At 42.2% G+C, this 24902-nt stretch overlaps 1 protein-coding gene across 4 annotated transcripts in view; it reads left to right on the forward strand.

The window, feature by feature from the left end:
- LOC128944616 (protocadherin alpha-C1-like) overlaps positions 1-7934 on the forward strand; it is a 101652-nt gene extending 93718 nt beyond the window's left edge. For 3 of the 4 annotated variants that reach the window (XM_054287961.1, XM_054287962.1, XM_054287963.1), the window contains exon 4: positions 4134-7934. In XM_054287961.1, coding sequence (XP_054143936.1) covers positions 4134-4444 — 311 coding nt within the window. In that variant the 3' untranslated portion in view covers positions 4445-7934. The remainder of the gene's footprint in view (positions 1-4133) is intronic. The other variant, XM_054287964.1, reaches the window with a different exon arrangement.
- The last annotated feature ends 16968 nt before the right edge of the window (positions 7935-24902 follow it).

Below are 24902 nucleotides of genomic sequence, written 5' to 3' on the forward strand. Positions count from 1 at the left end.
CCAGATTAAAGGGTTGTTTTCCTGCTCTGAATTAGATTTCAGTAGTGCAGATGTGGATGTGCACCCCATTAGCCTGGCAAGAGGTTTCATACAGGAGATTCTTTGCCTCAGGGATACCCTGGATTCTTGCACGTTGCTGTATTTGTGTGGTCAAATGGATAACATCAAGTCACTGTCATTGTCCCATGGCCTGTGTTCAGCCTCAAAAGTTGATCAGAGGACTGGAGCACCTGTCCAGGAAAGGCTGAGGGAATTGGGATTGCTCAGCCTGCAGAAAAGAAGCTTCAGTGATCAGTTTTCTCTTTGGGCTTGGTCTTATGAGCTCTTCAAGAATCCATCATACCTGAGATAGCCTAGCTACTTCAAATGGTATAAAATTAGCAGGATGACTTCTGAGGTAGTATTAGAAACAGAGAAGTTTTAATAAAAGGCAAAATAACAAAATTCTTGTTGAGAAAACTTGAGCTTGGGACAAGAGATTCTTGCTCTTACTAAAACACTCCACAAAAGTGATTATTTCCTTTGTTCTCTTCTTTTTCTGGTGAATTATTTACGTGGGACTTTTTTGCTTCTGTCTAATTGGGTAGCTTTAGGTTTGAGGTGAAGTCTTAAAGGTTTTATGAGATGTCTTTTTACCAAATTGAGGTGAGAAACTTCTGGGCTTTTTTCCTTTTTAAGGAGACAAAGGATAATTTGGTCACTCCATCAACAGCGGGCACATTCCTACACTTCAGGGTGACCTTACTGCCTCTCCCACTACCTGGGGGGAGTGCTCAAGATGGAGAGAGACTATTTGGAAGGGCCTGGAGTGACAGGACAAGGGGAATGGTTTCAAACCCACAGAGGGAAGGTTTAGATCAGTTATTAGGAAGAATACAAGGTAAGCATGGTGAGGCCCTGGCTCAGGCTGCCCAGAGAAGCTGTGGCTGCCCCATCCCTGGAGTGTTTAAAGCCAGGTTGGACAGGACTTGGAGCCACCTGGCCTAGAGGAAGGTGTCGCTGCCCATGCCAGGGGGTTGGAACTGTGTGAAATTTGGGGTCCCTTCCAACACAGGCCATTCTATCATTTTATGTTTCTCATAAAAGGTGTTTTGTTTCTCATTTTATGTCTCTGTGCTCACACCAAGGTGGCCCAGCCATGCATTGCAGCTCCAGCTGTGCTGTGGTCGCCCTGCAGCCCACAGAGTTCTCACCCTCTACTATTCAAAGGAATTTTTCTACTATTCTTTGCGACAGGGTTCTCCCCAGCCAGGGCAAGGATGGGTCCAACGATTTGAGGTCACCTTCAGCTGTCTTTTTCCTGCCAGGAACAGAAAAAGAGCATTGGGTCTGGGCCAGTGTTTGGAATGCATATTGTGGGGGTTTGCTGGGACAGAGGATTTATTTGTCAAATAGGGCTTAATTTATTGTGTGCAATAGGAAAGCTCACATTTTTGTATTGCAGCAGAAAGGCAATTGATTAATAATTTGGAAAAAGGCCAAGACACACATTTTCCACCTTTGTAATTTGTCATCTCAGAGAAACAAAAGTGATATGAAAGGTACCTGAACAAAACAATTTATTAAGCAGAAATGAAAGCTGGTTCGTATTAATGCATTTATTATGAAAGGACTTTCTAGGACATTGTTGTTACTTATAGGAAACATGTAAAAAATCTGAAGCTGATACTTAGGACCATAGGAAATGTACAGAAAAGCTACAACTGATAAAATGGAGGAGCTCTTACATTAATAATAACTTCAGAAAAGCTATTTGAGACTTGAGATGTTCAGGTCACTAAAACAACATCAGCAGCTCCTGGAAAGAGCACAAAGTCAAAGCTCCTTCATCATTAAATAAAATATTAGGAGGGAAAGAAGTCTACAGTGTCTTCTAGTTCTTGATTAAATATCACATTGTAAAAGCAGTCATGTCATGTCCATGTGCCATGGAGCTTCAGAGATGCCGAAGATTTCATGTGCCAAAACCTCTAACACTGATGGGTTCAGAGATGGTTCTGATGTGTTTTGTAAACACATTTCTTGGGCTTTTTAACATGGCCCTGCTGCATCACTACAGAATAGCTTAAAAAAGGAATCCTGCTTCCCAGCCTTGTTTTGCTGCCGGGCAGGAGAAAGGTTGTCAGGCAGCAAAATATGTCTTTTCAGCTTTTGAACCTAAAAGCAGAGCCCTATGTCTGCATGTGCCACCACACCATTTATTTCATAAAACAGAAAATTGTACAAACAACATAAGAGAAGATGAAGAATTGTTAAAGACTAAGAAATACAGGAGCTGCTGAAGTTAATACAGCACTCTTCACTACAGCTGCAGTGGTACAGAGCAGCCAGTACCAGGTGTTTGTTGGCAGAACATTGGGGATCTCCCTCTAGAATGTCTGCTTTGTTTTCTCTTCCTGCCCTCTTTAACCTGCAGGAGACCTTGGACTTGTCAGTTTCTTCTCCCCCATCCAGTGTCCTCATCTCCTCTTCCAAGGGACATGGAATCCCTCTGAAATGGTTTTCCAACACAGTTCCCCCTCCTTCTTTACCCCAAACCCCTTTGCCTCTTCAGCTGGACAGCTCTGATACATGATGCTGAGATTTAATCAGATCAGTGGTGTTGGAATTGTTTGTGTGGTGTTGTGGGTTTGTGTGTGGCTAGGAGTGTTACAAGGGTGAGAGTCCCATGTTTTGTTACTGAACTTTTAGAAAGTTTTCATCTGATTTGAGGGCTTTAGCATCAGAGCATAAACACTGAGTTTCCCCCTCATCACAGTTGTTAAAACACTTACCATGATACATTAAAATAGATATGCTGTTCCTATTCAAAATTGGCAGTTATGTAAATTACAACAAATGTTCAGAGTATAAAAGGAAAGAAAACAACCAAGTCTTAAGGCTTTCTCTCACAGGAAAACCTAATTCTGTAGCATTTTATTTTGCTAGAAATTCATCCTTGTCAGAGCAACATACGCAAACATTTCAATCTGATTAACTCAATCTAATCAAAATAATGGAAACAAAATTAAAACTGACTTCATCCTGCAAGCCTAAAACTGGGGATAGAACTTCACTTTATATTTGCCTGTATAAAATACTGTGATTTAGAGAGAATATCAGGGTATTCTCTGATTCTCTGAAGACCATGAATATTTCTGAGACCAGACTGTGCACACCCTGATGGAAGCAATCCTGCAGTATCTCTGCCCAGGCAGTTCAGTTTATTCTGCTTTTGCTCTGTGTCTGCTGTTCAGCCACACTGCATCCATACCTACACACAAACACACATGCTGTCTGGCCTCAGGTTCCTCTCTGGGATGCACCAGCTCAGGGTCACACAGTGGGTCAGCTTGGAAGGGACCACAGCAGCTCATCTGGTCCAGCCTCCTTGTTCAAGCAGAGCTCACGGCACAGGATTGCTTCCAGATGGTTCTGGAATATCTCCAGTGAGGGGAACCCCACAACCTCTCTGGGCAATCAGTTCAGTGCTCAGTCACTGCACAGGAAAGTTCTTCCTCGTGTTCGGGTGGAACTTCCTGGGCATCCATTCCTGTCCCCTCTTGTCCTGATCCATTCCTGTCCCCTCTTGTCCTGATCCATTCCTGTCCCCTCTTGTCCTGCTGCTCAGCACCACCGAGCCGAGCCTGGCTCCATTCCAGCCTCTTGACACTCTCCCTTCTTTCCCTGCACGAGGGTTCCTGGACACATCCATCACAGGATGGTTTGCTAAAATACCCACCTGGATGTGCAGAATGCCAAGGCTGTCACTCCCTGCCCTGGCCACCCTTCTAACCCTGTCCCAAAAGGCTCAACACCCTCAAACACACCCTTTTGCTATGCAATGCACATGCCTGTGTTTCCTGCTGTAAAACACTACAATGGGCTGCATCACAGTGATCTCTTACTCCAAACACTTCAAATCCAAAAGAACAAAATGGGATCCAGAGCCTGTTGCACCCAAGAGCATGAGGAGGGGGTCAGTGCATGCAAACACTGAGCAGACTGGACAAGAACCAATGGCTAACCCCAGATGAGCAGCCAGGAAATGAGAGTCTCTGTAGGCTGAAGCCTTTCAAACAGAAAGCTGCTGTTCACTGAGTGCCTGTATTTAAAGATGCTTTAAGCTTTTCTTGCTGTTTTGACTTTTTCAGAACCTGAGGCGGGAGAGGTGTCCCCCCCAGTGGGAGCTGGTGTGAACAGCAACAGCTGGACCTTTAAATTCGGACCGGGCAATTCCAAACAAGGTGGTCCTGGTGAGTTGCCAGACAAATTCATTATCCCAGGATCTCCTGCAATCATCTCCATCCGGCAGGAGCCACCCAACAGCCAAATTGACAAAAGTGACTTCATAACCTTTGGCAAGAAAGAAGAGACCAAGAAAAAGAAGAAAAAGAAGAAGGGGAACAAGACTCAGGAGAAAAAAGAAAAGGGCAACAGCACCACTGAGAACAGTGACCAGTGAGGGAGTTATACTGAAAAAACCCTCTTAGCCAGTTTTTGTAATAATGGCAGATTTCTCCTATGTAGCAAATCCCAACTTCTTCCTATTGTTAACAAATTTCCTGTATGTACAGACTTGAGAAAATCAGCAGGAAATTCAGTGTCTGTCTAAATTGCTTAACAGGTTTTGTCTTAAAAGCTTTATTAAGTCTGGTGTTAACTCTTTTTCTCCACTCTGGCTTGTTTTCAGAATCTAAAAAGCAGACACAAGTTTCCTTTCTCCTACGCCGAAAAGGAGAATCTTCACAGTACAGCCAGTGAGAGGTTGGACTCTGCACTGTGGTTCCTGTGCTCCTGTCTTGATGACACTTACAGGACAGGTTTAAAAGTTTTAATGTTGTGCACCCTCTATCTGATTGGAAATATTTGTGTGCAGATGTCAGCTAGGTGATATGAGATCAGATTATAAAATGCAAGAAGAGCTGGTAAATATGCAACAGAGGAAACACCTAATGAACATAAATGTTCAAAGATGTTCAGGCTGGGGAGAAATGTCTGAAAGAGAGATGAGCAGACTTATCAAATCCTGAGAAGTCAGTGTGTGGAAATACTGACTCCTATACATGACGTATTGTACACACTGCTTCAAATGAAACCTCACATTTACAGCTCTTTAAGACACCATAAATTCTATCTCTTTACCAAGCAAGCCATTGGAAAAATTGTCCCTTAAAGCCCTGCATTGCCCTGGTAAGGCTAGCCCTCAGAGAGTAACAAGGGCTGGGCTGATATCCCAGGAATGTAACTGTGATGCTGTGTCTCCCTATTTCCACATTATTTTGCACATTATGTCTCTGAAAAGGTCAGAGTTTTTCCACGACACTTATGCAAAAGAGAGAAAAAAAGTAACATTAACTATGCTATTTGTTATTTGAGATATTTATTTATAAAGAAATATAGCTGTAAATGTTAAAGAAATATGATGCCCTTTAACCCAAACAGAAGTAAATCTAGAGCCATTATAAATTACAATTGCTGCTATTAAAGTGCTTTAGAAAAATTGCCTGAAACATCTGTATTATATCGGCCACTTGCCAATCACAGTTTTATTCTGTCGGGTGACTTGGGGGCTGCCTCTTGCATGTATTAATAAATACAAGAATATCTTCTCTTTCTTTTTTTTTTGCATTATTCTGCACTTTGAATACACCTTTGCAAACAAACTGTCCTAATATGAAGAAGCAGAAGCAAACTCCTCACACAGATGGATTTACTACTAACCTGCTAGCTCTGTGCAGTACCTTGGTGTGACCTCCCACACGACCTTTTCTGATTTTAGTTTTACTTTTCTATGAGATTATGAATTCCTGACCCTACTAACACTCCTTATGTAAAATTCAAGTACTGTATGTATGCTGTATGCTCTTATAAGAATCCTGAAATATTTATTCTGTGCTTGTGTATGTGAATGTCAATGCAACTATTATTAGAGTGGACTTTAAGCTTTACCGTTGAATGTAAATTCATTATTTCTTTTTTGTACACTTGTGGAAAAGTGGAGTAGTGTTAATTTTTTAAGCCACTGTTGATTATCAGTTTTTTTTGTGTATGAAACACAAGTAAAATATCTTTCTTAAACCAAGCCATGCATGCATTTTGGGATTTATTGGTAAGAATCTGTGAAGCTGAAGTTCTGTGAATTACTAAACCTAAGGGTATAAATGGAGTATTGAATGTGGTTGAGGATGTTGATTTAAAACCAATACATGTATTTTTAAATAGAATATGGCTGATGAGGGAATTCCAAGGAGCTTTCTACATTATTGTACATTCACAGAATAAAGCTCAAGTGTCGTGTTAATTGGAACTGTGTAAGAAACTACATAGCTCTGAAATTTCCAAAGGCCCTTTAATCTAGGATCAAAGAGAACAACTGGATTTCTTGAGACATGTCCTGGATGTTTTAAGTTTCCAAACTGCTGACAGTTCAGAACAGAACAATTCCTATTTATTTTTAAGAACCTGCAGCAAATCTTAAAACATCACAGCAAAGCTCTAATAAAAGAATTCATATCTCAAAGCATGAACCACCAATGGCCTCATGTGGTCTATTTAGAGTCTTCTTTTGTTACCAGTCTTGTTTTACTGGCAATAAAAAGGTGCTACTTGAGAAAGAGAATCCTGGATTCACTTTTAAAGGCTAGAAAAGAGGAAAAAAATCTTAAGCTTTGGGGAGGGAACTGTTCTTTTATGCAAATGTGCTATGCAAGTACATTTAGGTGTTTATTTTTATTTGGTGACTAATCCAACAGCTCCCAAAACGTTCATCAACTGTAGTTACAGTGGTAGCTTAAACACACAGAAGAATACTGTTGTTATGTAGTCATCATAAAATAGCGCTCTCAATGCCTCTGGCAAAAATTCAGTACAAAGATTTAATTCTTACAGGAATCTTCTACACTTGATTATTTTTAGATTTTAATTGAATATTGGTTTTTCTTTTGAGTGCTTGCATTTTCCCCTATGCAAGCCAGTCTGACTCATTCATTTTTCATCAGTGGCCATACACAGCTGGTTTTCCGAGGCTTGCATCTATTAAAATGAACCAAGAGCTGCAGCATGTCTCAAATTTTCTGGTTTTAACACAATATTACATTTACCAATCCTGCCTTTATTGCAGGTGCTTACTGCAGGGGGACTGTATGCTTGAGTGCCTGGAAGGACAAAACATAATCTGAAGATAATCATTCCAGCATGATTATCAATGATGATAATCATTCCAGTCTGGAGAGCTGATAGAACAGAGAAAAACCTCTCAGAGGAGAGGAGAAGCTCTTGCTGGAATTGTTTGAAAAGAGGCTGGGATGCACTAGGAGGATATACATCCCACACAATCACTGTGTTGTCTGAATACTGAATAGGCACCTCACCAGAATTTATAAAGATTTTTCCATATTTGGACCCTCTGGGACAACTGGAATGCTGAGATGTCTACAGTGAAATTTGGCTGTTTCATAACTAATGTGCAAACGATACCATTGGCATCCTTGATTTTGGGTGTCCAGGAGGAGAAACCCTGGCAAGAAAAATGTTTGGAGGACCAGGGGTAGATGGGGGCAGGATCTGCACATTCCACCACAGTTCTGGGGTTACTGTTCTGACACCACACAACAATGGAAATTGAGAACCAGAGGTGGCCAATAACAGCACAAATTAAGAAAAAAAAAAATTTTAATCCTCCTGCTGACAATGAAATGAGCACGACAAAATACACTGCAGAGTTTGCTAACAAGGAAATTACAGTTTTGGGGCTTTTTACCACTTGAACAATTTATGTCTTTCAGAATCCATATATACCCTCTGTGAGCATATTGTCTTTGGAAGTCTGGTTTCTATGCATACAAGATCAGTAATGAAAACTACTGGGCTTTTATAACAATAAAACTGAGCTATGTTGTATATTAATTACATCCTGTCATTAAAAAAAATCTCATTTTACATTAGGCTTCTAAGACTTGGTCTTGTGCAGTTTTTTTCTGCTCAGTCCATGGGTCATTGCTCATCATATGAGGGGATCTGATTAAAAATTTTCCAATTATCTCACATCAGGGGAAGAACACAGAGCACAAAATGCCTTTCCCAAATTTCATGTATGAAGACCAGTCATGAAATTAATTGCAGATAGTTTTGATACCTTTTAGAATCTCCTTTCATTTCTGCTTCTACTTCACTCATTCAAGACCTGCTTGTGTCAACAACTGGGTAAAATAAACCAGGTACAATTTTCCTTCCAAATCCAATTCTCCCCTAGCAGCAGTTTTGTGGATCTTGTGTAAGACAAATATTAAGGAAGGAGCTGAGACATTTTCCTCATTTGAGTCCTAAAGAATGACCAGGGTCCTCAGTTTTGCTGTTATTTGATTGTTTAGAAACTACTGACTGTTCCTTGACACAAACACCTTTTTAAGACAGAGCCAAGAGCCCTGTGTTCTGTTAAGGCTCCTGTAAATATGCAGAAATATCAAATTTTGTTCAAAAGTTTGGCTTTGGTAAGTGAGTGTACCCTGAACTTCTTTGGTTTGTTCCTTTACACGTCTCTGAAGGAGAAAAGAGTGAACAGCTGACAATGTTTTGGTGTCACACACAGCTGAACCTGCATGAAGCAAATATCTGCTCTGGAAATCAGAGCTGAGGGCTCCAAGCGCAGCAATGATAAATTCTGGATGGGAAGGGCTTCCTGTGGTGGCTGGAATCAGAATTAGGCTCACACATGCCCGGGTGGCTTGGCTGCACCAAAACTGATCAGACAGCGAATGCAGAGCACAGCTCTGACAAAATAAATGCTTTAGCACATTGGACTGACCTTGCGCAGCTTTAACCAGCATGCTATGGAACCAATATTGATGGCATATACATTAATTTCCCATTAGCTCTGGATATGGGGATGCTGTGCTTTACTCTCCTGGGTTCATTCTGCCCTCTGTGGATCCCCAGAGGGATCCCTGCAGGATCCAGTGTCACTGCTCTGCCTTTGCAGGGTGGGAGGTGTGGGCATCCAAGCATTTACAGAGACAAACCTGTCCTGGCCTCATCCCAAGGTGTGGCCACCAAGGGAGGGGATTCTGTCCCACCTGCAGAGCTGCCCCAGCACAGCAGGAGCTGGAGCTGCTGGGGCCGGGCCAGAGGAGGCTCCAGGATGATCCCAGGGATGGAGCAGCTCTGCTGGCAGGAAAGGCTGGCACAGCTGCCATTGTTCACCTGCACAGGAGAAGCTTTGGGGGGAGCTCAGGGTGGCCTTGCAGGGCCTGAAGGGAGCTGGCAAGAAAGATGGAGAGAGACAATTTACAAGGGCCTGGAGTGACAGGACGAGAGAAATGGCTTCAAACTAAGAGATTGTCAGTTTAGATTATATGTTAGAGAAAAATCTTTCCCTGTGAGGGTGGAGAGGCCCTGGCACAGGCTGGATGGGATCTGGAGCAATCTGGTCCGGTGGAATGTGTCCCTGCCCATAACAGAGGGGTGGAACTAGATAATATTTAAGGTCCCTTCCAACCAAACCATTCTATGATTGCATGGGACATGGTTATGTTGTTGTACAGAACACTTCAATACCCACTGTCAGTGATAATACTGCTTAGGTATCATGAAAATCTGATTTTTCAGAATGATTCTAATATGGTGACATTAGGCACCTACTTTTGGAGTATTTGTAGTCCAGGTGCCTTAGGCTGGCTTAGAGAACTAATGAATGAAATCCTCCAGCATGAAGCACCACAGAATTATCTCTGCCACATAAGAAGAGCATATCTTACACTGCACCGTGGATTCCCTTTCATATCCCAGGACAGCTTCCATGAAATCACTCTGACACAGGTGTTAACATCAAAAGATGACAGAGATGTGGTGAAGTAAACATCTCTCAGAACGCCACACAGCTTGAAAATATTAAAAATGTTAAAAATGTTTGCCTGGCAGTGGTGCCCAGAGCTGTGTCACTGTTGTCTGCAAAGAGACAGCGAGTGACTCATCCACATTCAGGAACTGATGTCTGAAGCATATTACAAAACAGACGTGCTAGGCTTGAAAACCAGATTTAAAACCTTGTCAGAGGGTCAGAAATACCCAGCTGGCCTTCACACCAAATGGAGCAGCTCTGAGTCTGTGTCACTGCCACTCCTCTGCTCCCCTGTTCCTTCACTGTGGTGGGGGGACCTGTGGGAAGCAGGAATCCTGAAGAGAAAATCCCATTTATGCTGCCAGATGGGAAATATTCCCCTCCAGGCACAGCATGGCAGCAGGCACAGAAACTTTGGGGTGTGGGCACACCTGTGGGGCACAGTGAAGGTGAAGGGTGGCCATGTCACCAAGGTGCCACCCCAGCAGGAGTCATGCCTGATCCTGAGCCAAGTGTGAGGCCCTGAAGGGCTCCCTGGGAGCTCAGCAGTGGGTGGTGCATCACTGCTGGGGCATCAGATGTGATCTCAGGCTTCAGCACCAAGCTGGGGACAGAGCTGGCCCTGGCAGCCCCATTCCAGCTCCTTTGGCAATATTTTATGGACATCTTGAGTGCCTTGGCAACACTTGAGCTGCACTGAGGAGAATTAGAAAGTCCTTGCCCATTAATTACAGGAATGGTGCTGCACAGTGAGGCTGACAAGATGTAGTAATTGTTAAAACACATCAATCACAGCCAGCCTAGACTTTTAATCCTGCAATAGTTTTCCTGTTAGATAAATCCTTCAGCTGTTCAGTGGCTCAAATTCTACTTAGTACAGACTCAGTGGGAGCAATTGTGTGGTTTGGGGGAAGCTAGACTGAAAATATCCTAAGCAAGCCCCCAGTGTATCTTAGCCCCCATGGAGGGAGGCATGACTCACTCCCTACCTTGAAGAACTTCCTTCTGTGGGTGTTAAAAGAATCCTGCCTGCATTCCTTCAGGTGTAGAATGATGTGCTGAGCAATTACAAACCAAATCAACTCTGTAAGTTGGCACTTAAGGCCTTCCATACATCCCCACTTCTACCCTCAAATATTCTACACTGTTCAAGCCTTTACTGGCTGATGTCCAACTTCCTCATCACCACCCGTGGTGCAAACAGCCTTAGGCTCAGTGAGGAGCCAGGATCTCGTTCCATGGGCTGCCACAAGAGGCTCAGGACCTGTTCAGAGCAGCTTTTCCAGCCTGGCTCTCCCCAGATGCTCTGGACCCCAGCTGTGAGCACTTTCATCCAGCACCACATGGTGACAGAATAAGGGGCTTAACTTTGCTGAACTTGCTCTCACCTTTCACCCTCAGGACAGAAGTTCCCTGAGGTGTGTGCTAGATAAAAGACAAGCCTAAAATAATGAAAAATCTGGACTAAAATCTGCTTGTCTTCTTACATGCTTAAAAGGGGATTATGCAACACTTAGGTACTGACATTGGAGGAAATGATCCACAAAGCTCCTGATGGGTGTTTACACAATAAAGAGGATCTGCCAAACCCCAAGGGTGTGTAAATTGTGTTAGTCCAGCTATTTGTAGACTCTGGGAAGTTCTTTGTACAATCATAAGCAGCCACCAAGCATCACAAAAGCTACCTTAATCTTTCCAAAGCCACATGTAACAATCTCTTGTTAATCTACTTTAGTGCAGCCACAATATAAATACAATCCTGAAGATGAGCTGCATCTTACCCTGAAGGGTGACTGCACTGAAAATGGCAGGCACAAATACCTCCTTCTGTTCTCAAGGAATAAATGACACGAAAAGGTGGAACCAGTTTTATTTTATTCTCAGGCTCCCTTCATATGCACAAGAGTAGGTCTTATCTGGCCACATTGAGTCAGATTCTGAGCAGCAGCACCAGCAAAGAGATATTTATTAGCTAGAAAGTGATAAAAGGTTTATGTGACTGAATTCTTTCACAACATTAGAAGGTACCAGAGACTGAAAGTGTGATAGGTCAGTCCAGGTCACTAAATGCACTTACTTTCAGTCACAGGGAGTGGCTGGTCTGCTTACAGAGCTTGCTAATGGCCCCCTGGGTCAAGCAGGCTTTCACAAATGCACAGCCCATAGCATCTTTAAAGCTGTCAAATATGCTGTTGGGCTCGTGGCAGGAACTGCTGACCTGTGAGTTGTATTGCTCCATGTTTTTAGCATCTAAGAAAAACATTAAAATTCCTATGAAGCATTTTAGCCTAGGCCTTTACTGTGCCCTGCTGGGCTCCTCTGTGAACCTGCCAGGCCACGTGGGTTCAGTCATTAACATGCACAGAGGCTCCTGCAAAGCAACCTGGAAGGAGCAGGATATTGCAGAGCTGTAATGCCAAAGCCTCCACAGCCTGATCAATATTGATGGTGCAGTTAGTTCTGCATTGATTAACTTCCAGAGCAAAACCCCTCTGGTAAATGAGCTCTGTGGTGACGCTGCCAGACCCGTGCAGCTGCGGGGGATGAGAAATAGGTCAGACTGCAGGTGTGTGTGCAGCCCAGATGTTCCACTGTGCAATGAGCACTCACAGGAGGGCTGCACACCCCACAGGGTCATTTATATGGTGCCCAGTCTTGTCCTTCCCCTGCACAGAGGTTTGCACTAAAATCTCTTAAACCCCAGGGGCATTTGGCCATGCTGCCTGGCCCCAGTGGGTAAGGATGCGTACACTGCACCAGGAGTGTTCATGTTGTTGGCTGCAGGTGCCACTGGGCTTTGGGCTGCTGGTACCAGCTCTGTGTAAAGGCACAGGGCTGGCCCCAGAATCCATACATACAGCTAATCAATTATGGCATTATGGCGGCAAATGGGATAGATGATCTGATGCTTACCCACCCACAGGGCAAATAATGATCTGGTTCATCCCATCCTGAAAGATCCCAAGTTTCTTCCTGCCTGTGCAGCTGGATGAGGCCATTTCCTGTGCTCTGGTAAGTTAGCTCAACCATGAGTCCTGTGGCCTTTTTAAATGCATGGAGGAAACCACATCTTCCTGTATTTTCTATGTGCTTCCTTCTCCTCCCCTGCTCCAGCTCCCCTGAAGGGCAGAACTGGGCATATTCAGCAAGACTGGATTTCTGCCATGTCTAGACACACATTTAGAATGAAAAACTGTCCAAACACTTCCTGTCTAAGCCCATCATGTTGGCTTCACTTCTGCTGTCCTACCCTCCCACCCACCCCAAGTTCTGTTCCAGAAAACTCATAAAAGTGGTTTGAAATGCCATGTTCCTCCTTCCTGGCTACAGCTGGCTTGGCTCATGGATTTTTAGCCATTTGTAAATTTGAGTGGCCAATGGCTGACACAAAGTCAAACATCCCCAGACTCCAATAGGCAGTGTCCCAATCCTTCCCTAGCAACACCAACACATCCAGGACAGTCCCTGCCATGCTCAGCATGAGCTCCCCTGGATTCATGCAGTCACTGCTCCAAAGCCCTTTCCAGGCCTGGCTGTTATGAATGTGATTCCTCCTGTCAGACACATGACCTACATTGCTGATCATGTAAGATAATGCCTTTGGGTGTCATAAAGGAGATGTGTCTCTGCTGCTCTCCACCTTCCAAACCAGTTGAGCTCAGTCTGTGTGATTGACCTAAGTGTCCCATTCCTGATAGTATGTGCCATCTGCATGTTTTTCCTTAAATAATTTTGTGTCTTCTCATACATTATTCATTTAGCAGCCTTTGGTGAAGAAGAAATCCCCTGAGGAGGTACAAAAGATCCCAAAAATTCACACTGGTCATGTTCTAGCTGTTGTAAGATATTTTGTAGCCAGAATCTTTCAATGGCCCTTGTGGGTACCATCCAACTCAGGATACTCAATTACAGCTTTATTATATATCATCACTGTTGTAGAAAACTAAGGCACAGAAATTGATTGGGTTTTTTGTCAACAGACTTTTCTATATAAATCAGGCCAATGAGTGATTAAAAATTGTATTGCACTTATTTGACAAGACTCATTTTTCATAAAACCATGGTTTTGTTTTTTACAGTCTACTTACCACTCCAATCTTTCCTTTTTTTTTTTTTTCCTGACACAAATTTCAGGCTCTTTGCCCATTAATTTAGCAAAGTGGCTCAGTCTCTTTCACAGGTCTCTCTCCAGAGTTCCAAGAGGTGTTAAAAATACTCAGTCACTGAAGGTGCCTGAGCCAATTCTTGTATTGCACTTGAATGAAGATAAAGAATCATAGAACAGAATCACTGAATGGTTTGGGTTGGAAGGGACCTTAAAGCCCATTCAGTTCCAAATCCCTGCCATAGGCAGGGACACCTCCCACTGTCCCAGGCTGCTCCAAGCCCATCCAACCTGGCCTTGGATATTTCCAGAGATCCAGGGGCAGCCACAGTTGCTATGGGCACCCTGTGCCAGGGCCTGCCTACCTTCACAGTGGGGAATTTCTCCCATAAATCTGACCTAAATTTCCCCATTTTCACTTTGAACCCACTGGTTCTTGTCAGGTCCTGATGAAAAGTCTGTCTCTGGATTCTTTGAAGGACCCTTGTGACACCAGAGAGCTGCTCTAAGGTTTCCATGCATCCTTCTCTTCTCCAGGTTGAACTTTCCCAACTTTCTCAGCCTGTCATCACACCAAAGGTCTATTTTATACTTAACAAAGAAGAACTGCCATTTTAGATGAAGCCCATGGGCCAATGTTTTGATAAAATAACAATCACTAATGAAAATCCATGCATAGCACATAAGAAACCTGTCCAGAAATGTTCTCATTTCTTGCAGTCATTTTTGACAGATACTTATCTAGCAATTTCTCATTCCCTTCAATGTTCTCACAGCTTCTCAGGGCCTGTTCCTTATCTCATGAAAGTCACCCTTTTATTAACAGTGGGGTGTACTGAAGCTTGGACTCTGATGAAATCTTTTACTTGGGACACAGTGATGTGTAATAATCAAAATAATGCCACTGCCAGCTGCAGTTTAGTGTAGGATAGGGAAATGTCACAAATCTAATTGTCAAGGCCATGTACATGCTGCAGCAAACAGAGTCCTAAATCCTACTTTCAATCAGCTCATTCCACAGTTCCCTGGTGCAAAAGATGAGAAATTTTGCAGCGGTTTCTTTTTCAATTGCTCACATAATCAGTGCAGTTCTTCTGAACTGTTTCCTTTAATATGAAATTGCATACATGACACACTTTCTCTTTTTTTCCTCCAGAGCCCTGATTGTCCTATTCTCAGAAAACAGTCTCAGAGAAAGTGTCAAAAATTATTAGAAAAGAATTGGAGCTTTTAGCACATGAAAAAATGTGGGAGAGAGTTGTAGATAAAGGAGCTTTTCTGTAAAAATGAAAGAGTTGAAGGCATTGATTTTTGAACTATGAATGTTTCATTTCACCATTTTCAGCTCTTTGAGATGTGGCAGCTCACATTTCTCTGACTGACTGGTAACTCAGGACAAGCCCTCAAAATGGAGACACCCTGTCAAGTTCATCTTCTGTGTGACAAGGACAAGCAGGAAATAACAAAAAAACCAGGAATTTGATCGTGCAGTGGGCAAATGGCACAAGGTCTTTCATCAACCTCTAGTTTCTAACAGTAATGAAATATAGCATTCCACAATAAAAGCTGGGGGCAAGTTTGACTTTGCTGGCATGTTTTGGAAAAAGTGATTATTGCAAACACTTCTTTTTCCTGTCAGTATAAGACATTTTCTGCCGCTGCCTCATAGCTGGGATTCTTCCTCAAACACATCCAACAAGGTCACTGTAACCACTCTTTTCCTCTGCTAATAAAAGATTATCATGGCTGACTCTGAGTATGGGTAAGAAAAGGCTCGTGCAGACTCAAGGCATTTACAGGCACAATTCCTTTTCCACCTGAGTAATGTTAATAAAAGTGTTTGTTCTTTGGGGCTGCGTGCCTGGGCAGTGACCACACCAGATCCTACAAGAAGTGGTGTTACTGCTGTTAGAGAAATTGTCCAGAACTGGCAAATTTTGGTAGTTGTCTGCTTAAGAAGTCCAGAAAACTGAGTGGAGCCTGATGAAACAGCTGGAAAAGTATTTAGAGTTTCCTTGTTGCATTGGAGGGGATGCTCTCTCACTTGTTAGGAGAGCTGGCCTTTTCTCTTCTTTATGCCTTTTTATTCTAATTTACTTTTTCCCCAGTAGGTTCAGAGAATTGTAATCAATAAAGCACCAACTCTCTGATGCAGAAAAAAATCAAGTAGTATTTGGTGTTAGTTATGATCCTTGTTATGCAAAATTTATTTCCTTCAAGAAATCTGTTGTTTTCTTTCCCTGTGAAAATTTTTAGGAAGGTATTTCTAAGATGAGACCTCATATATTTGGATGTTGGTCTAAATGCTGCCTTTTGAGCTCTTTTTTTCTTGAACAGTACCAGGTAAGAAAATCTTAGCTGTTTTTGAAAACTCAGTCTAAAAGAAAATCCCTTGTTTTCAAATATGTGAAATGTTATCCATGTTTTCTTAGTCCCCAGTGTTGCAAACTGTCACAAATAGTTTTACTCCAAATCACAAGTTTGAAATCATGCTGTTGACGACTTAGCAGACTTTCCAGATGAGGCTCTTGATTCTTTTCTGTAACAGTCTTGTTTAATCTCCACTGAACCTTTTATGCTCCTTTTTGAAGCAAACCCAGAAATCTCACTAAAAAATAAGTGGAGTAAGAGCCACTAATTCAAACAGAGCATCTTGAAGAATGAAGTTCTTTAGATGGTAAATAAGGCTACAGTTTCTTCATTAGTATAATGAGTACTTGTATTTTGGACAAGGCACTTGAGACTGATAGCTCTTTCTAGAGAAGATGAAGCTTTCAAAACATTCTGTAGCCAAATTGGAAACCTTTTGCAGGAAGTCCACAGGCAGGATATCATTAATACCACTTTGTTTTGAATTCAAACATGAAGACATTCACATTACTGTGGATAAAACTGCACAGTCAAACATTCACGTCAAACAGTGGAGAAGCATATTTGTGCTTGGTGTCCCAGTAAAAGTAATAATGGCATTTCCAGGAAGAGCTCACAGGTTTTATATAAATTGTGCCGGGCTGCAATCCTTCCTACAAGAACCTTGTGTGAACTTCAGCTAAATGCACAATTTAAACACAGGCTAGCAGTGAAGGCCTTGAAAATACAGGCACATTTTGAAGCAGAGCCCCCAGCAGTGAACTGATCATTGCTGATCAGCCACTGGTGATTAAACACACCCTGAAAAGCGGGGAAAGGACTGCTGTGGCTGTGAGGGGGTGGTCAGGGCAGCAAGAGCAGCAGCTCATCAAGAGATTAAAAAAGAAAACAACACATAAATGCTAGCACCAAGCAAGAAACAAGTCACAGGCCAAGACACATTTGGTAGCCTGGGGAAGTCCCACCCCCAGCACCCTGCCGTGAACAGTGAATGGCTTAGAACTGTCTAGAAAATGAAACACTTATAAAAGGAGAAAACAGTGGATTGTAAAGAAAGGGGAATTATTTCTCAGAACTGATCACCTTCACCTCATGGACTGAGAGATCATCAAGAACTGCAGCTCTTGGCCCTGCCTACATGACACCCTCTCCGTGGCATTGGCCATTTACAGCTAAATTGGAAAAAGGTTGTTAAAATAACCTGTGTGACTAATTGGTGATGATTATTAATAGCAGGTACCAACAAACATTCATTGTGTGTATTGCTAATACATAACAAGTCAAGTGGGGTAGATTTTTTAGAATTTAAAGCTCTCTTCTTTTATCTGGCTCTTAAATGTTCCTATGGCAGCAGTCTCCTTTTCCCTAATTAGCACAGTTGTATTCAGTTACAGCTTGGTAAGGGATCTGCTAAGGAATTCTATTCTCATCAGAAAAAGAATATCTAATATTTAGTATTATATCTAGTGTTGATGTATTTCATGTTACATAGGAGAAATGGGAAGCGTGTGGGCAAGATTTACAAAGTCTAGTGAGACTCATCTCAGCTAATCTGAGAAGTCTGCATCACAGATATCTGCATCTGATCTAATCTTGAAGTCTCCTTTCATATCCATTGGAGAGAAATAAATTCTTCTGAAATTCTAGTCATTTGTCCCATCTCTGAGTGAGATGAGGTGACCCCTGAAAGGCCTATTTCTGTCTCCTTGTCAAGGCAGCCCAGACAATGAGCTCCAAGGTGACAGTGTGCACCACCAACATCTCCTTTTTGACAGGGGAATCTCACCCTTTGGCTATTAGGGATGTCTGCTCCTGGAAGCTTGTCTAGCCAGAGGTTCCTCTTCTGTCTCTTCACAGGGCAAAGCTACTAAAATATTGATTTAGACAGAGCAAGAAAACCCAGCAAAATGATTTTTTGTTATTTCTAATCTTCTTCAAGCACTTCAGGTTTTGGAGTCAAGTAGTTATTGATTAGTCCTTAATAAGCCCTGAGTGAATAAGTTAAATGAGTTGTGGGGGTTTTTCCCCTAGTTAAATTGCTCCCAGCCTCTCTTCTCCCTGAGCCTTGCCACACCCTGCTCTGCTCCCCGTTTTGAATCCCAGTAGATTATTGTTGTAGTGTGGGAGAAATACAGATTATTGTTTGAGTATGGGAGAAATGCAGGTTTCTAGGTTGGTGAAAAGATTAAAGGTAATTGTTAACACCAGGCAAATCAAGTGGGGTTGATATTCAGAATTTAAAGCTTCCCATGTTTCTTTGGCTTCCTAATTCTAACACTAGAAATATTTTGGGGAGCAAGGGGTGATGACAATACAATTTATACAGGGTAAAGGGAGAGGATGACTAATGGAATGAAATCCAGGCTCTTGTAGAGGTCACTATCTCATAATGAAGCACAAACAGGAGCAGAGAGAGGCAGAGCTGGAGAATTGGCTGTAGGGATTCAGGGAAACAATGAAAAAGCCAGAAATGAAGCAGTGTGACTCCTGAGCCTGAGATTTCCCTTTCTCATGATTGAAAAGCAATTGCTGACTGAACAGGCTGGACCTCAAGAGACGCAGGCATGGAGGATTGCAGTGGAGAAACCTGTAACAGCCTGGAACAGCTCCTTGTGCTCCTCCTTCCCAGGATCTTTTGGCTGCTGTGAGCCCAAAACCTCCCCAAACTCCACAGAGCTGCTGCACCCAAGGCTTTGTGCCTCAGAAGATGATTTGGGAAACAGTGAGGAAAAGGACCACCACAAATGGCCAAAAAATACACAAAAGACAAAAAATACACTAAAGGGAAAAATATTTGCCACCAGCTTCAAGCCTGTTGAAAGAAGATAACACAGATATGTGGGAGTGTACCTGTCATGGTGGCTGCTCCTGGGAGCTGTGCTCAGAGCATGTGTGCTTGCATTTGCACTAAAATAGCTCCCAGACAGAGGAAGAAATAAATTTAAAGTGACAGCTGCTCGAATTCAAGGTCTGCTAAAGACTCTGGGGATGTATTCTTCTGCAGACTGCAGACAGATTAAAGGCATGGAACAAACACGAGTGGTTTACACTGGCTGCATGTTGCTGACTCAATGGAAAAAAAAAAAAGTTGTGTCCCTTTTGCACGTGTTCCAGCTCCACCACCATCTCCCTGACCTGCTGCAAAAATTAGGAGCACGATTCAAGGTGCCTCCATTTGCTTTGAATCTAAATTACGGCAAGCATGACATGAAGGTACAGCCAGTAAAAGACAAAAAATGGTGTAGAACATTTTGTGTCCCCTTCTCTTTTCTTCTCAGTCACCAGGCTAACAGTGTGCCTTTGGATCCCCTGAGCAATTCCAGCTCCCCCAGCAATTCCAGAGTGCCCCAATCTGCTTTCCCCAGAGCTCCTGAGGCAGATCCACTGTGGCCTGTGCTGATTTTGGTGTGTTGTTCTACTCTTATCATGCAAATACACTGGAACTGGCTCTGTTATTATGTGAGAGTGAAGAGAACACATCCCATCCTGTGCCACTCTTATTCCTGAGATTCTGCTGGGGTTTTCTGAATTAATAGTTTGAAATACCAGGTGAAAGTGGAAAACTTTGGGTTGGAACCAAGTGGTTGTTCCTCAATGTAATAAAAAGAGACTGGCACCTGGCACCTGGCTAGTCCAGCATTAAAAAGTAATCCTTTCCTACCCAGGCCCAGAGGGAAGGACAAAATTGTTAAAGGGGTTTCCTTGGGGTTTTTTGGTTTGTTTGGGTTTTTTTTGTTGTTTGTTTGTTTTGTTTTTAGGGAGTTTTTTTGTTTGTGGTTGGGGTTTTTGTAGTTTTTGTTGGTTTTTTTGTTGGGTTGCTTGTTGTTTTTTGCTGTTGTTGTTTTGGGTTTTTTATAGTAGTAGGGGAAAAGCATTTTTATTTCCTTTGCTCCTACTGGAAATCTGAGACCTTTGAAAGCACCTGATGGGGTACAATTCTTCTCACAAGCTTAAAGAAGTGGAGACAGATAAAATTCTGAGCTGCTCAGTCATTAACTGCTGCAGCAATTTAACTGGCTTATGTTTGGGCCAGCCTGTTGTTCTAGAATATTTTATGCACCTTTGGTTCAGGTTGCTTCACTTTGTAATTCTTGGGATTTGGGTTTTGTTGGGGTTTTTTTCCTGATAGATCTGTTTTATGTTAAGTAGCTGTCTTACGTCTGCATTAGCAATATTTTTATGCATCTCCAACCTAGTGTAATAATAATTGGTGGATGTTATTTCTTGCCTATTTTCTCCCAGGTTTTGTGTTTTGGTTGCTGGATCATGTGTTCATTGTAGGTGCAGGTTTCTCACCTTGCAGCGTGCATCACTCACTGCTTGGCTGTTCAAATAATGCACAAAAGCAAGAACTGGAGTTTTGAAAGGAACTCAAGCAATTTTTGATCCTTCAGAAAGAAAACATGTAATATATTTTAAAATTCTAACAACTCTTATTCTGTTACTGGCATGAAAAATACAAGTCCCAGAAACAGACAAGTGAAAGATTATGAAAATTTAAAAATGTTAGGTCATGATCACAGCTCAGTATAAGCATATTGTTTATCTGTTTATTTAAATGTAATTTACTCAAAGCACTTAACTTGGACCACTGGACAGTTTGATAAGTTTGTTAAATGTAAAACTCCAGCAAACTTTCTGTCCTTAAAAATACTTTATTCTTCTGCAAATCTAAAGCTCCTAGGCTCAGTGTAATTAAACCCACTAACCACATTATATGTTGAGAGACTAACATTGTGTCTTGTCATATCTAGGAAGGAAGTGAATTCTACATGCAGGTCACCAAAGGAAATATCAGGCTAATGGGTTTCTGCCATTTGAAAAGGTTGTTGTGTGTCAAAGCAGCTCAGGAACTAGGAATTCACTCAGTGTCACGTGGCGAAAAAGAGAATTTCAAAGGGAAAAAAACACAAATTAAGGTTTATAAATTAAAAGTTATATTTTTCAAATGGGAAAATATTGCACTTCAAAATACAGGTGTGGTGTACTCTGTGGGTATTACTTGACAAAAGAATTTTAGAAATTAGTGAAGTCCAGTGTCAAAAATCCTGTAGCAACCTGCTGACAGTCACAGGCTGCTCTAGCAGGATCTGTCCTGTAATAATTTATTTTTGTATTCTGTTCTGGTTCATAACAAAATGTTGTCATCAAATAATGCTGCTAATGAATCTCGTCAGCATTAAATAACAAATTATATCAGAGATGGTTGGAATAGATCTTGATGTAATTTAGCAAACACTTCAGCAGGCCTCTCACAGGAGTTGCTGCTAGCTCTGCAGTGAAAATGCTGATCAGTGAATGAGGTCAGAGGCACAGCCTGGCCCAGTGGTGAAACACGCAGAGTTTGTGTAGGTGCAGTGTAAAATAAATAGAAGAAATGAAATGAAGATGCGAGAGACGACCAAATGTTTTCCTACCTCACTTGAAACTTTAAATCCATGCAGACCCCATCCCTGCCACACCAGTCAAACCTGTTCTTAAGGGATGTCACTAACTCTCCAGTTAGCCTCTTCCAGAGCTTAACCATCCTTGGAGTGGCAAATATTTCTGGGGTGTAATGTAAATCCTCTTTGCTGCAAATTAAGCAGATTACTTCTTGCCCTCCTCCAGAGGACACAGAGAACAATGGATCACTGGTTTTGTTGCAGTAACCTTTAATAAATTGGAAGATTCTTCTCACCTTTCCCCAGTCTCCTTATTTATCATCTAAATAAATCTTCAGGACTGTGATTTTGGATAAAACCTTTCTCTTTCTTGCTCTCTGTTGGATGTTCTTTATGTTCTTGCTTCTTTAAATGCTGTACTCACAGCAGGAACCAAGCTCTCACTAGTAGCAAGTAGAGCAGAATAATTACCTCCCTTGTCTTACACACAGCACTTCTGATAATATACCTCAGAATGAGATTTTCTGGTTTTTTGGAAGTGTCATCTTATGGCCTGTGAACCACTATAACCCCAGATATTTTCTGCAGTACTGCTCACTCATTTCATTCCTCATTTTGCTCTATTTGCTCTGCCCTTCCTGACTGTACCTTTTTGAATGTGTCATTAGGAAATTTTGTCTTATTTCAAACTCTCCCTCCCAAATTGACAAGGTTCTTATGAATTCCAGAAAGTTTCTCTATTTCCATCTCCTAGTTTGGCATCAGCCAAGATTTTGTGAGCATGGCAGCAGCATATAAGGTACTAGTAAAATAATTTTGTGGAGTTGGATGCATGACAGATCCCTGCAGGAGTATGAATGAAATGTCATCCCAGATTGACAGAAACCACAGTTTAAACACTGGATTTGGGTTTTGGGTGTTAGTTTTTTTTTTTCCAGAGCCAATTGTTTATAAGCATTGTGGTGGTTTATCAAACAATTTTTAGGATATAACCAGGTTGTTTCTTGAAATCCATCTGCAAATTCAGGTACATAAAATTTAAGTTTCAGTTTGAGGAGAGGAAAAGGAAGAAGTCAGAGTTGGAGGAAAATGCCATTAAAAGCACTGTTGACCTACATGGTCAACAAAAGAGAAGAAATGAAAATGTACTGGAAAAAAGGGAAGATGAGGCCAGGCACAAGGATTCACAAAGGTTTTCTGGAAGAAGAGGAACAGAGGAATATCAGCAGACAGGTAACAGACATCCTGAAGGTTGAGAAGAAAATTTGAAGAGAGACAGAGTTTTCATTAGTCAGGAGTGGACCAGATTTGAAGAACAAAATTAATTCGGAAAGCAGACAGATCACGTCACCAAAGGAAAAAATTCTTGCAGAACTGCAGAATATAAACATCATGGGCTAAAGCAGAAATGTGTTTGGGATGTGGACCCCAAGCCTTGCTTGGGGAAACAACTCACTTTGGGATGGAAGGAGAGCAGAGAAAACAGGGCAGTAACCTCAGTGGTGGGGCAGGAGAGGGCTCTAAGAGATTGAAAATGTGGATAGCAGGTAAACAACCAGATGAAGGGAAAGAGCAGTAAGAGATAATAGATACTTGTTTATCTTCTCCAAAAATAGATGGTGCTCACTATAGCAAACATGAGAATTGAGATGGATTATGCACAGTGCAGGCTTAACTCACAGAGGGTTTTTCAAAGCTGTCTTGCTAAACCATGGAGATTTTCAGGAGTTTAACCCTTGGAGAAGCTGTGTTTGATTTACCTCTTTGTGGAGAGCCCAGTCAGCAGAGGTATTTAAAGCTGAATGGATGTGTAAAGAACCAAAACCTCACTGGGTAACCACTCCCCATGATGCCAGTCCCTCCTTTGTGTGCCATCTCTCTGTGTCACAGCAGGCTGGGATTTCCCTGTACATCTCCTGTCACTTGAATTCTGTGTACCCCAGGCTGACAGCACAGAGGGGAGAGCCAAGCCCAAGGGTGCCTGTGTGATTGGATGCTCCTGGGCACAAGAATCACCTTTTGCTGCACATCCTCTGTCATGTGTGAATCATTCTGTTCTGCTCATGCTTCCTTCACTCTGCATCCCTTTCTTGCTCAAGGGCTTTCTGTTCTTACTTAAAGAAATCTACATCCTCCTTCTTTTGATGCTTTGCTGTAGTTCAGTTGTGTTTGAGAGCTGAAAGATTTGAATCTGAATTTCAGCTCACTGAAGACTGCCTTTAGGTTGTCTTTGTCTGTTTTCTGGGGCACCAGTCAGCACAAACTCTGTGCATAAATAAGTAGCTGTAAGAAAGGTAGGTGCTCTTCAGACACACACAAGGGCACATAAGGTTCTGTAAGAAGAGAGAAATAAGGAAGTGGTTATATAAATGTCACAAGGGGCCAACCAAGACATCCAGACATTTTGGGAACTGGGAAGTTTCCCCTGATATTATTTTGGGCACTGGTATGGACCATTGTGGGGGTATCAGGTAAATGAGATTTGAGAAAAAGAGGGGTAAATCAAGGAGAGATGGTGTGGCCAGAGTCCAAAATGCAGATTTTTGCAGCCTTTTGTCACAATGCAGATGCTGTGAAGAGCAGTAATGGGGAGGGCCCAGAAACAGCAAGGTTTGAAGAAGCTGTGTAATTCTGAGTAGAGAGAGTGGCACAGCTCTGGGATGGGCAGTGCTGACTCTTGGCATTCCTAACAACAAGCCTGAGCTTGGCCTGGCTTGACAAAACCACTCCAGGGTCCATGCTCCAGGAAGTTGTGAGAACAACAAATGCTGCAGTGAGATGCTATGAGGAGCAGATTTGCATCATTTTCACATAGATGATGATGTACCAGCAGAGCAGAGAGCTACTAAAATATCCACATACAAGATAAAGCTTTCCTTAGAGATTTAGCCTCAGAAAAATAAGAATAATAATAAGAAAAATAATTTTAAAATCTAGTTGCCTTATACTTACAGCCTATGTGCAAAATATCCCCTTCTATTTGTGGTATAGAATGCATATAGAGATGGTTTACCCAAAGTGATGGTGGTTTTTGTTTCCTTGGCCTGTCAGGACCAAGTGTGTGTGTGTCGGGACTGTTGGGTGACAATCACGAGATTCAGTGCAGTTGTGTGCAGGGTTGAGTGCTTGGCCTGCACTTTTCAGTTTTAGATGCATAGAATAATATAGTATAATAAAGTAATTAATTAGCCTTCTGATATCAATGGAGTCCCCCTCATCATTCCTC

Source organism: Melozone crissalis, unplaced genomic scaffold, assembly GCF_028551555.1.
Source record: "Melozone crissalis strain CALT ecotype California unplaced genomic scaffold, PUWL_Pcris_2 ptg000061l_1, whole genome shotgun sequence".
Classification (NCBI taxonomy): domain Eukaryota; kingdom Metazoa; phylum Chordata; class Aves; order Passeriformes; family Passerellidae; genus Melozone; species Melozone crissalis.